The sequence below is a fragment of the Quercus robur genome, chromosome 2 (genome assembly GCF_932294415.1).
Source record: "Quercus robur chromosome 2, dhQueRobu3.1, whole genome shotgun sequence".
Taxonomy (NCBI): domain Eukaryota; kingdom Viridiplantae; phylum Streptophyta; class Magnoliopsida; order Fagales; family Fagaceae; genus Quercus; species Quercus robur.
This window is the reverse complement of record NC_065535.1, coordinates 60,125,505-60,138,926: the sequence shown is the minus strand read 5'-3', so window position 1 is coordinate 60,138,926 and position 13,422 is coordinate 60,125,505. Positions and strand designations below refer to the sequence as shown.

Genomic DNA, 13,422 nt, shown 5'->3' with positions numbered 1-13,422 from the left:
ACGAACCGATCCCTGTTAAAGATTATCAAGACTCGGCTCGAGAGGGCAAAGGGCATATGGCCCGAAGAATTGCCGAGCATACTATGGGCATACAGGACAACGGCGAGGACTCCGACAGGAGAGACACCATTTCGACTGACATACGGGAGCGAGGCGGTCATCCCAGCAGAAGTTGGACTCACAAGTTACAGGGTTCACAATCATGACGAATGCAGGAATGACGAATCCCTGAGGCTACAGCTGGACCTGATAGATGAGGTTAGGTCGGTGGTGGAGCAAAGGATCACTAGGTACAAGGATCGCATGTCCAGACATTACAACACCCGGGTCCGACATAGAAACTTCCAAGTTGGAGACCTCGTACTCAGGAAGGTCATGGGTGCAACTAAAGACCCTGCACAGGGAAAACTCGGCCCCAACTGGGAAGGACCTTATAGAGTTACGTCATGGAAAAGGAAAGGAACGTACCACCTGGAGACAACAGATGGAGAGAAGCTGCCACATCCATGGAATGCCGAGCATTTGAGGAAATACTACCAGTAGTAGTGACACGGCAACCAGTTTTTGTTTGAGCTTTTTATAAGTTTCTCTTTTAACTGTCTTTTTGCCACAATTTTGTTGTGCCCTTTTTAAGCCCAAAGGGGGCAGGCACTTTTTTCCTTTACGCATTTCTATAATCAGATATTACTTTGATCTTCTACTTGGATGTCATTATAATTGTCTACAAAACTAACGGAAACTAAATGCAGTCCACAAGATGGACGGATCATCCTACGGGGATGACAAGATACTACAGGAATAATCATTCAAGTCCACAAGATGGACGGATATAAATGCAGTCCAAAAGATGGACGGATCGCCCTACAAGGACGATCGCCCTCAATCCACAAAATTGACGGACACAAAATGTCCACAATATGAACGGATATAAATGCAGTCCACAAGATGGACGGATCGCCCTCAATCCACAAAATTGACGGACACAAAATGTCCACAAGATGGACGGATCTCCCCACAAGGACGATCACTGTCAGTCCATAAAATGGACAAACCCAAAATAAAGTCCACAAGATGGACGGATCATCCTACAAGGATAGTAGTCAAAGTCCACAAGATGGACGGACCATCCCACAGGGATGATGACTCAAGTCCACAAGGTGGACGGATACAATCGAAAGTCCACAAGACGGACGGATCGTCCTACAAGGACGATCACTGTGAGTCCTTAAATGGACGGACATAAAATAAAGTTCACAAGGCCGACGGGCCATCCCACAGGGATGATGACATCCTACAAGGTGGACGGATATAATGGAAGAACATGCAAGCGAAGTGGACGGACCACTGACTACGTAAAAATTTTGCAAGTCCATTAAATAGGCATTACATTTAAAAAGTGATGTACAACGCCACAAAGTGGACGGGTCCTCATAATGAACCTCTAAAAATAGACGGAAAAGGAAAATCCTCACGGATGTAAATGCTCAATCAACACGAGATAACAAGTCCGCAATGCGGACGGAGTATCACGGATAAACAAATATTCTCACAAAAATCCTTCCTCAAGAAGGAGGACGGACCTTTAAAACAAAGTACCAAACAATGATAGAAAGCATATATGAACATTAAGCCAAAAGCCCCAAAGGCAAGCGTTTAATACAACTAAAGAGGACGGATTGTTCTGAAATGTAAATAAATAAATAAAAATAAAAAAAGGACGGATTGTTCTCAAAATAAATTACATTGACATTAATCTTTCTTTTGTTCAGCAACTTGGACATCCTTCGACGGGACGGACTCTCCGTCTCCTTGAGCAGCGTCTTCGCCAAATAGGTCCTCCGTATTTTCGGAGGCGACGGGGAGGGCAGAAATCTGGGCTTAGTCCTCAAGTTTGACCATTGACAAATCCAGCTCTGGATAGGCCTTCTTGACTTGACGGAGAGAATCATCGAAACCTTGAAGGAAAGAATCTGACAGCTCGCCCAAGCAGGTCTCTGAGCTTCGGTACTCCTCGACGGCTGCCTCTTTCACATGACGGATCTCTTCTTTGAGTTCTTTGATCTCCGCCTCCCTTTTCTCTATGACCGTCAGCGCAGAGGCCGTCTTCTCCTCCAGCTCCTTCCTTGCCTTCTCAGAAAGCTCCAGCTTCTTCTCCATCTTGGACCTCCATTTATGGAGTTGTCCGAGCTCTTCCTCCGTCTGCTCCGCCTTCGCGCGCACCCGGTCCAACGTACTCTCACGGTTGAGACACCAATCCAGTAGTCCCTTCATCATGACCAAGGACTGCGAATAGAAATGAGACCGTCACATAATGTAAATAACAACGAAGAAGAAAAATAAACTTATTTGACGGACATAACCAACCTGAGCGACAGCAAAGAGGCCCGTCTCCCCCATGGCCTCCGTCGAGTGGTTTCCAAGATCTTCATAGTCTTTCGCCGTGATGATGGACGACAACTTCTCCAATGCATACTTGGAGTCGTCGCGGAGAAGGGAAGGAGGTCTCTCTTGTTTACCGTCTGGGGCCGTCATCAATCCTTTACCCGTCCCCTGCTTAGCTGGGGTGACGGTCTTGTTACCCTCAGCCATTAAACCGACCACAGGCTCAAGAGAGACCTTTGGTTGCTTAAATGGACGGTCGGATTTTGATGTCGGTTTCCTCTTAGGGGCTGAAGCCGCCACCTTAGGTACCACCTCGCCGGATTCCCTCTTCTTGACGGCTTGGGATTTGATCAAAGCTCTCCTTTTTGCGTCTTCCATCTCTGCAAATAATGACGGATGAAATTAAAACTAAGTAAAGTCAGTTAAATGGCAAAGTAAAGTTGACGGGCTTACGTCTATGAACTCGCTCGTCGTATCTAATTGCCTCTTGGGTGGGCTCAGGACCGTCGCAGTACCAATGTATGGTCCTAGGGTTCACCAACTTAGCCCAAGTCCTTTCCTCCGACGTAGTTTTCCTGCAAATCTTTTCAAGGAAACTGAACTCCTCAAGGCTGACTTGTGGGCGCCGTCTACCTACAGAGAAAGACGATCAAGATATACACATAGAAATGGACGGATACAAAAAGCTTTACAAAATTAAGACGGATGCATACGCGATTGATTTATTACTGCCCAAGTTGTGTCGACGGGCATGTACTCCGTCTCCCCTGGATGGCTCATCCATCTGTCACCCTCCAGGAAGAAGTAGCGACTCTTCCAGTCTCTATTTGAGTCTGGGGTCTCAAAGATCACCTTCAACAAGGGGCTCCGACTAGCAAAACTATACATCCCTCTTGATCCAGAAATCTCGTCTGGACGGTAACAGTGAAGAAATTCACGAACCGTCAGTTTCCTCTCCCCATCCGACATTGCACCGTAAAGAATCTCCATGGCTATGAAGACCCTCCAGGCGTTAGGGGATATCTGGGTGACGGACAATCCCAGATACTGTAGAAGCTCCCTATGGAGTGTAGAAAGCGGGAATCGAAGTCCAGCCTTCAACGCCTGCTCGTACACTCCGACACCGTCTACCCCTTCATAGTAACACTTCTCCGACACGTATGGTAGACGGATGGAAACATAGTCCGGGATTTGGAAGTTGGTTCTGAAGGTGCTGAAATGTTTCTTCCTGATGACGGATGTAAACCTATGCACCGTCCACTCTGGCAACATGATGAACTGCCTTAGTCCATCAGCACCTACAACGGACTCCAGTGCTTGATCCCCGTCGTCATCAGAACCCTCTATTTCAACTATCTCCACATCCTCATTTGTTGAGGATGAAGAGGAGGCAGACGGACTCCTATCTTCGCCGGGGCTCTCTTGGTCTTTATGACCGGACGGGTATACATCCTCGTATTCCGTCCCATCACGAACCACCGACTGGTTACTTGACGCACTAGACATTTCCTACAATTGACAATGAAACCTAAGACCGACGGGTTTGAAAGTATTGACGGGTATGGAAAGCCTAACAACAATGCATGGACGGAAATGTAACTTGGCTATAGTATATTAGAAGTACTTACCAAACTTAGCAGAGGAGAGGTGACGGTTGGTGTAATCAGTAGATGCTCGTCCTCGACGGATTACTCTGACAAGGTTGACGGCTTCGCTCTGACAAATGATTTCTGAGTGAAAATTGAAAAATGAGAGAGTGAGGCGCCTTATATATATATAGGAGATGCACGGAAGACGAAGCGACGCTTCGATCCTATACAACGGCCATTCGGAGAGTGACACGTGGCATGCTTAATAAATGCTGACAACCTGTCAGTACGTACCAACAGATTTGTACCCGTCATGTAACCGTCAACCTGATGAATCTTCCTCTGACGAGTTGATCCATCTGGAACCGTCGTCCTATCTTGCATGAATCCGTCATAAAATGCCCGTCATACCCATACGTAAGGATCGTCACCCCATTGATCCTTTGACCTAAAAGGTGACGGACCATTGGGGTGAAGGGGGCAACTGAAGATGGTAAAATATAAAGCCTGATGGGCCTACCTTAATGGGCCTGACGGGTCGGAACTGGTGGGCCTGTATAAAGATGATCCCCTGCACTTCGAAGGCCCATTGCTGACAGACGTAGTAAGGGCCAATGATCCGAGGTCCATATCGCCTAGAAAAGCCTTAAGAACCGAAAATGGAAATCCTTGCTCACCACGCTCAGAGGAATTTGTATTAGAGTCCCACATGGAAAAGATTTGGAAACCAAGAAGAAAAGTCAACCCTTTGCCACTATAAAAGGCCTGCCACCCTCAGAAATCGAGGTACGCTTTAATTGACCCTCTCTACGCTCTAAGTAAAATAGAAGAATTCTAACTTGACCGTCGGAGAGCTTTTGACCGGCACCACACCGGTGCTCTCTGAAGGACTTCTTTCGATTGCTTCTGTCGTGCAGGTTCGTTTCGAGTCGCGAGTCTGAAGGACTTCTTTCGATTGCTTCTGTCGTGCAGGTTCGTTTCGAGTCGCGAGTACGGTGTGACCCACTGGTGACAATTTTCGACGTCATCACAACTTTTATTTACTCATTATTCACAAACGTAACTCATCCAAATTCTTACATGCTACAGATTAAAGTCCAGGTACTCTGACCCTTCGGAAAACCTAGCATTTGACTGGGTCCACACTGTATGTCACTCATACAATATTATGAAGGCAAGACATAACAAAAAAAAAAAAAATCTAATTTGACAATTTCACTTCACATGCTTAGCAAACCATTCTAATAGGTTCTGATAAGCCTTCTCAGCAGAATTTACAGCTGCCACATCTTCAACACTAAACATGAGTGTCCACCCACGTGCAACTTTAGGAAATATCTTAACATAGCCATCCACCTAAAAAAAAAATCAAACATTACTTGATTACTATCAAATGCAGAAATTAGGAAAAGATGGGAAAAGTTGCACCAAGATGAATGCATTACATGAGCGAGCTATGCCCTAGTATGGAAGGTCGACCCAACCAAGTTAAAGGCATTTCAAGGACAAGATGATGGATCACCATATGAACATTTATTTATTTCTTTGAAAAGATATGATCATACAGACTTACACTAACCACAGCCTCTCTCTTTACCACCAGAGCCAAAGACATGCTATTATGAACATTAATTCATCAAATGCCAAGGCATGAGCAATTATTTATTTGTTTGAAAATATTTTATTACCCTTAATTACCCCGACCCCAACCTATCTCTTTACCACCAGAGCCAAAGCCAAAGATGATAAGATTAACATTCATCCAAGGCCAAGGTCATGATCATCATAAAATGCAAAAAATTGAAAAAAAAACTGGGAAAAGTTGCACCAAGATGTATGCATTGCATGAGAATAGCCCTAGTAAGGAAGATTGACCTAAAGGTGTTTGAAGGACAAGATCATGAATCGCCATAAAAAATTTTATGATGCTTTGCCCCAACCCCAAACCATCTCCTTATCACCAAAGCCAAGACCAAAGATGATATGATAAAAATTGATCAAAATGCCAAGAGAAGACATAAAAGAGGAATCATAAAATAATAGGGATATGACGTTCCCCATATGAAGGTAAGGCAAAGATTTATGTAACCAACATCAAGTTTTGGTGTTTATTCATTTTGTCAAAAAGTAACACACCTTAAAGTATTTGACACTGAAGAAGGACTTATCAAGTAAAACATCCTATCCAAATACAAAAGGAATAGAGGGTTGGTTTCAAGTTACACCTGGTATAACTCTAAATAATGTTACACTACTCAATATTTTTTAATTGAATACGAATTTTGACAAATCCACTGTTAGATTATATTATCTTCGTATATTTTTCATACTTGAAAATTTCGAGGTGATCAAATATTAATAGTCATATCATCAATCAATTATTTAAATTCAAGTTTTTGTAGTTTAAAATAATGCATAAAAGATGAGTTTATGGATCGAATGGTAAATAACATCCAATTGACATGAAAATTGGCATGAATGTTAAAAATATATAAAACATGTAATTCAACGGTAAAATTTTCAAAATATAAATTTTATAACAAGTTATTGGATATAGTATAACATTACTTAAACTTACACCAGATGTAACTTGAACTCCACTCATATATATATATATATATATATATTCCTTAAACAAGAACTTTGTAACTTAATATTCTAATAAAATATTAATTTAATAAGATGTCAGTATGCAACTTGAGGAAAAAGACAAAAACAAAAACGTGGGTTCTGTGAGATTTAAGTTTAGAAATTTTTTATAATAGAATTTTTGTTTAAATAGAATTTAAATTTGTTTTAAATTATTGTTAAATCTTATCCCTTAGTCAAAACATGCGTTTTTTTTTTTTTTTTTTTTTTTTTTTTTTTTTTTTTTTTAAGAAAGATAACGTGGATTGTTGTGTGGGATTTGAGTTTATAAATTTTTTATAATACACTTTTAGTTTGAATATAATTTAAATTTGTTGAAATTTAAATGATAAAATTTTACCTAAGTTTTTAAATATTCTCCCTTAATTGAAAAAATATATCCTAACAAAAAATATATAATTAATTTACTTATTAGTGAGAATATCCACTTGGCGCAATCACAGCTTTTAAACCCAACTTTTATTATATAGTATATGATATGATAATATGATATTACATCAGCATACTATAGCAATAAACTAGTAACTACAAATAAATAAATAAACTAATAACTACAAACCACGGCTTATGAGAGTTCACACTTTGTAATCATTCATGCTTTTATCTACACATCAAAGAAATATGGATGCCCACACCTATCAAAAAATAAAAAAGAAATTTGCATACCCACTTGCTCTCACACATCAGAGGATTTGAATCTCTCATGTCTCGCCATTTGTGGAGCTTTGCCACCAAATTTGTGAAAACAAAGCAGAATACATATCATGACCATAACATTACTCTGAAAGAAATAAATACTAAGACCATGAAATCGAAGCTAAAGGGCTCGTGGGTGGTGGCTATATTCCAATATGCAAAAAATCAAAAAATAGCAAGTCTACCCTCATTAATAGAACGATGAATTATCAATCTTAGATTTCCTTCCTTATTATCTAAAGAAAAGAAAGTTTCATGTTTATGATGTAGAACAGCCAGTACGTACATGCCTTCCTAGAGCAGGATGGGCACCAGAAGTTACAACGCAAAATCAAGAGAGGGTGCTAGTAGAGGTCATTGGGGCGATAGTGTCGTCATGCATGAAATTTGACAGGTTGAAGGAAAACTGCATTCTAATCAAGCCCCGAAAACAGTATTTTTGCTATTTATAATGAAGGTTCAAATAGTGTGTAAAACACATATGAATATTTAGACCCCCAAATAAAAATTACCAACACAAGCTTATAAACAAACAATTTATGTGCGGAATATGAATATAAGCTAAACCCAAATTGGCAACACACTCTAAACCATAATTAATCACAATCGCAGCAGTAATTAAAAGGTAAAGAGAAAGGGAAGAAAGATGCAAACACAAAGATAACACAGCGATATGTTATCGAAGAGGAAACCGAAGTACTCAGCAAAAAACCTCTCAGCCGCCCTCCAAGTGGTCAATAATTCACTAGAGAATGAAGTTGGGATACATGAATAGCAGAAGACCCTCCAAGCCTAATCTTCCCAGTGCACCTAAACCCTCCAAGCTTCTTACTCTAACAGGATTACGCCGAATCTTGTCTTCTCTAGCTTACCGAATTCCGCAATAGCCCATTGCATCAACCAAAATGAATTGGTCTCTTCTGAACTGCTTCCCAAGCACCAAAAAACCTTCTCACTGATATGAGTATGGTGAGATAAAAATTTGACTAAATGTACCTCTCAAGGATATATCAATGGAGAGGGTGAGAGTAGAGGAATTTGGAGAATCAAATGATGAAAATTGTAGATGAGTCAATCTTATTTTTCTCTAGGGTTTCTCTCTCAAAATTCTCTCTGGAAACTCTCAACATTTCGTGGGTATAAGGGTATTTATAGTAGGGTGTATGAGAAATGCGAAAGGTCAGGTTTCTAACAAACACGGCATTCTGGCGACTCAGCCTCGCGACTGGAACGAGTCGCAAGTTTGAGTCGCGAGCTAACTGCCTAACTAGACTAGAAGTTTTTTCCTGTAGTGCTATAGCTGACATGACCCTTTAGCTCCCCCTGCATGCTTCACATGTGTGCCATTCTGGCGACTTGCCAATCGCGAGTCAGTCGCAAGATCCAGTCGTGAGACTCCCTTGAATTGCACACTTCTGAGATTTCTGCACACTTCTGAGATTTCTTCACACTCTCTCACACACTACCTCTACATAATTCCCACCTAAATACAGGGTATCTAATTGCTAAATTACAAACAAATTTGGTATGGAATAAAGTCAACAAATGATTGAATAAATTCAACCTTACATATAATAATATTTATTTTTCCTTAATAACTTTTAGTTTAAAAGTCAGAATAAGGTCTCATTTGTTTTGGAACGTCTCTTAGAAACAATATTTTCAATTTCCACAATCATCTAAATTTTGCTATTTTTGGCAAAAATCACTATTTTACCACCTAATTACGTGATTAGCGCGGATTAGGTTTCTGGGTGTTTTCATAGCCACTCTAGGGTTTTTTTTTACTATTTAAACATATTGTAGCCTTCAGGGCAGTTGAGTTTTTCAGATTTATAGAATACAAACTTTGTCTATTTCTCTCTGTGGATTCTAGAACCCTATCACCTTATGAATTCAAAGAACCCCTCGTGAATTCGAGGTTTTCATTCAAAAGCTAACGTTTTTAGTTTCTTTTTCCATTCAAATTGCAATGTGTTTGTTTTCTTGTAACTTCCGTGACATTAAATTAGAAAAGGAAAGGCATATAAAATTAGGTAATGGCTTAACACTGTAATGTAGCCAATAAAAATGAATAACCAAGACTTAAAAAAAAGAAAAAAAAAGAAAAAAGAAGAAGACAAGGATTTGATTTCCCTACCTCAGATTTAGCATCTAAAACCTCTTCAAACTGTTTCGAGAGTTCGGGTGGAGTAATTTGGTCAAGTTCAGCTCCTAGTATTGCAATTGGAACCTTAACCCCAGAAATTAATTCCAAATATTGATCAGTAAACAATGATACAATCCATTAATTTTGTTCTTCCTTTCACTCATACCCAAAAAAGAAGAAGAAGAATAAATGGAGAAAATTATCAAGTTTTGGTTTGCTTTCAACTTCAAGGTAGAAGAACAACATAAAAAAAGAAATGATTTCTAACAACTATGTAAAAATGTATTATTATAACAGAGAAGGTGTTAAGTAAGATAAATCGTTGCATATCAATATGCCAGCACCAAATAAATATTCATTGACCCAGGGACGAAACTACTCAAGGGCTGAGAGGGGCCATGCCCCCCACCCCCTCCCTCGTCGCCCATCCTCCTTGACCTTTGAAAAAAAAAAGTACTAGTATGTATATTAATAAAAAGAATTTTAATTCTGGCTCTTAAATTTATATATTTGGCTCCCTTTCCCAAAAAATTTACAAATTGACCCAAGAAATCCAACAAATAAATAAGAAGAAAAATCTATAATAATAAAAAAATGCACATACCCAAATAATAAGAAAAATCTTTGGACAAATCATAAATCCGGTCTAAGCAAAAACAATAACAACAAATCAATTACAAATCCTAGCAAAAAAAAATCACAAAAATCCAATAACTTTTACCCAATTTCTCCCTCTCACTTGAGAGCTCTATGCCCCTCTCAAATGACTCCACCTCATAACCATAGAGACAACTCCTATGCCATATTAATCACTCCATTCACACATTAGTTAGACCTTGAAAATATTAAGACGTGCCAGTTGAGTTACAAAACTCTTAATTATAAAATCCTATTATTAAATTTTTTCAAAAGAAAAAATACAAATAATCATTAATAAATTAATGCTAATAATGCAACTTTGTCAACCTCTAGTATTAATATTCCAATTTTTTAAAATCTTTTAACAAAGAACTTCAACCCCCCTAAGTTTGAATCCTGGTTTCGTCCCTGTATTGACCTCAATAGAAAGGTGATAGAAGTTCTTTCGTGAAGGTGCTTCAAAAGACACTTTTAAGTTCTGAAACTGCAAAATAACAATCTAGTGAAACTAATATCAAGCTTTGGAGCATTTTTAAGCATATAAATCCATACCCTTGATATCATCTACAGTGACAAATGAAGGATGTAATAGCACAGCAGCTTGGATAAGCTCAGCTTTTGCAAGTTCAACCACAACCTTGGCTGAGAAGAATACAAAGGTTCAAATATCAGTCTTTTTTTCAAGCAACAAAATGCTATATTATTTAAAATGTTTGAAATTTAGAATTATTAATCAAACTTTGTTTCCAGTTGAAAAAGTAAAGAAATTTTCTAGTTAGGGAGAAGGGGGCGATAGCAAAACTATGAAGATACACAAAACCAAAAAATCTTCCCTAACAAGCAATGGCTTTTGCATGAGTCTGCTAGTTTGGGATTGAAGAGTTAATAAGAAAAAATCACCACCCCAGCAGAAGCCTGCAGCCCCAACTGCAGAAAAACCTTTACTTTTTACAGCTTCAACTACTGGCTTTGCCTCTTCAAATCCCTTGTCCTATTGAAATAATTATAGAGCTTCAGACACTACTAGTGCATACTGAAAATTGCATAGTAATTAGTAGAAAGCAGCAATATCAGGGTTGCCAATTTCAATCAAGGTCTCAAAAGGGGACACAGCAAGGCAGATCAATAATTTATGAAGTATGAACCATCTGTTGCTTTCAGCAATAACAATAAAGAAGTTGCACAGCTGAATCCAAACACATATTCAGACAGCCTACCTAATATGTAAAATACCAAACTCACAATGAGGCCTTAAGAAATCTCAATTGAAAATGTGGCAATATATTCAGTTTCACAAAAGGGTCCAGAGTGAGAAAATCAAAATTTATAGAAAATTTCCAGCAAATTAAAAATTGAAATATAAAACCAACCGGTCCATGATCCTTCAACCAAACTTCTCTGGGCCTATTAGCATCACCTGGCACAAAGCGATCTCCATGGAAGAAGTCAGGAACTACGACATAAAATCCAGCAGCTGCAACCTTGTCTGCAAGCTTCCTTTAAAATAGAAAACAACGAATATTAGTTATCAGAAGTGAAAAGTAAGTACTGAGTCACAATGTTAATTGTGATTAGGTGTGAACAGACATGTAGATTACAACTCCATCTTTAAGGGCAAAATCTTTATCGTCGCATCTTCTTTTTCAAAATAACATAATATAGTCTCCAATAAGCAATTACAATTATGAATTGTCCATTGTACTCAGCTTCCAAAATGAAAGAAAAATAAAGTATTTCACAGTGCTCAATATTTTACCATTTTTTTTTTTTTTTTTTTTTGAGAAGCAATATTTTACCAAATTAAGTCAGCTAAATTTCAGGATGATAGCTATGAATTTTAAAGAAATATATATGGCACCTAAACCAAAAAGTCATGATATAAAAGAAGTTCATTATTAATATGAAAAAAATATCTAGAGATACAAATTTTGTCACACAACTCTGATATGGTCACTTGTAAGTGTTGGGTAAATAATTGTTCACCATTCACAATTAACCACTTTAACAAATTGTGGCAAAAGTGACCGTGCAAAACCCATAAACTATACAAAGAAAAGAGATATGAGAATTAGCCATACCTCAAGTTTGGAACCTCATATCCTGCAGGAAAACTCAAACATGTTAAGATGGAACATGATAGTGGTAATTAATTAACATAGCCAATGATTTTATAGCAGATACAGACAAACATATAAACAGAAAAAATATATATATATATATATAAATTAAAAATTATTAAAAAAAAGAAGAAGGGGGGAATATTAACATAAATGACTATACAAAACACTAATCATCAATTAAGAAAAAGAACACCCTGAAGATAGAATTTCAACCTTTGATACTGATCAAAGCCTTTTTTTTTTTTCCTTTTTTTTTCTCTAATGCCTTTCCACAAGAATTCTTTATGTTTCATTAATTAGAACAGATAAATTCCAAGGATAACTGAAGGTGCCAATCAATTTTCCTCAAGATTCATAAATAATCAAATAACCCATTTAATCTTAAAAACCATTTCCTCCAACAATCACATAAATGAATCCAAAGAACCCCCCTATAGTATATTTTCAGAACCCAAAAGCCAACACCCAGATCACAGTTTGAAGTGAAGTGTGAAGGAAATGTGTAGGTACGTATAGGTACCAAAAATGGCAGAGACGAGAAGATTGGCGAGCCTGGAGTTTGGGAAGCCAGAGACGTAGGTGCTGAGACCACCAAGCTGTTCAATATGTCCAGCTCCAGCATTTGGGTTCAGGGTTGGTGGTGAGTTGGAGCTACATTGAGGACCAGACATTCTCCTTTCTTTTCTTTTTTTTTTTCTTTCTTTGATCAGCAAACACAAAACAACACAATACAAACTCTCTCCTGAGTCTTTGGGCCGTGGGGGTTTGTTTTGTACAAGGTTTGTTTGGATAAAAAGGTGTGATTTGGAGCACCTTGGCTCCCACTTTCCACTAGATCGTGTCATCTTTGACATTACAACCTGCTCTAGTAGCTGTAGAGGCGAGGTGATTTGAAACTGGATGTCTCGTTAGCTAAAAAAACTCTTGACTACGGTATTTTATGGATGACACTATGAAGACTATATTACTAGTTGCTATGTATTGGCAAAAACCATGCAGCTAGCTCAACTGTCTTCTTGTGAAATTTCTAATTGTTTATATATCAAACTCTACCCGGTTATAACAATGGATTTCATAAGAAAATAAAAAGTAATAGCTATGTACTCTCAAATCATCATGTGAAACGTAGGATGGAGGAGATTGGAACTTGGCAGAGGCAGGCCTAGGATGGTGATGGCTATAGTGTTTTATTTTTGGT

General features: G+C 38.5%; 1 protein-coding gene across 1 annotated transcript; it reads right to left on the bottom strand.

The window, feature by feature from the left end:
* Nucleotides 1-5,020: 5,020 nt before the first annotated feature.
* Nucleotides 5,021-12,895, bottom strand: LOC126714308 (endo-1,3;1,4-beta-D-glucanase-like). Its single transcript, XM_050414400.1, has 7 exons — nt 12,745-12,895; nt 12,183-12,204; nt 11,475-11,601; nt 11,005-11,095; nt 10,659-10,746; nt 9,457-9,559; nt 5,021-5,327 (listed from the first exon to the last, which is right to left on the bottom strand). Exons 1-7 carry the CDS (start codon nt 12,893-12,895, stop codon nt 5,187-5,189), a joined length of 723 nt encoding a protein of 240 aa, XP_050270357.1. The 3' UTR covers nt 5,021-5,186.
* Nucleotides 12,896-13,422: the final 527 nt, after the last annotated feature.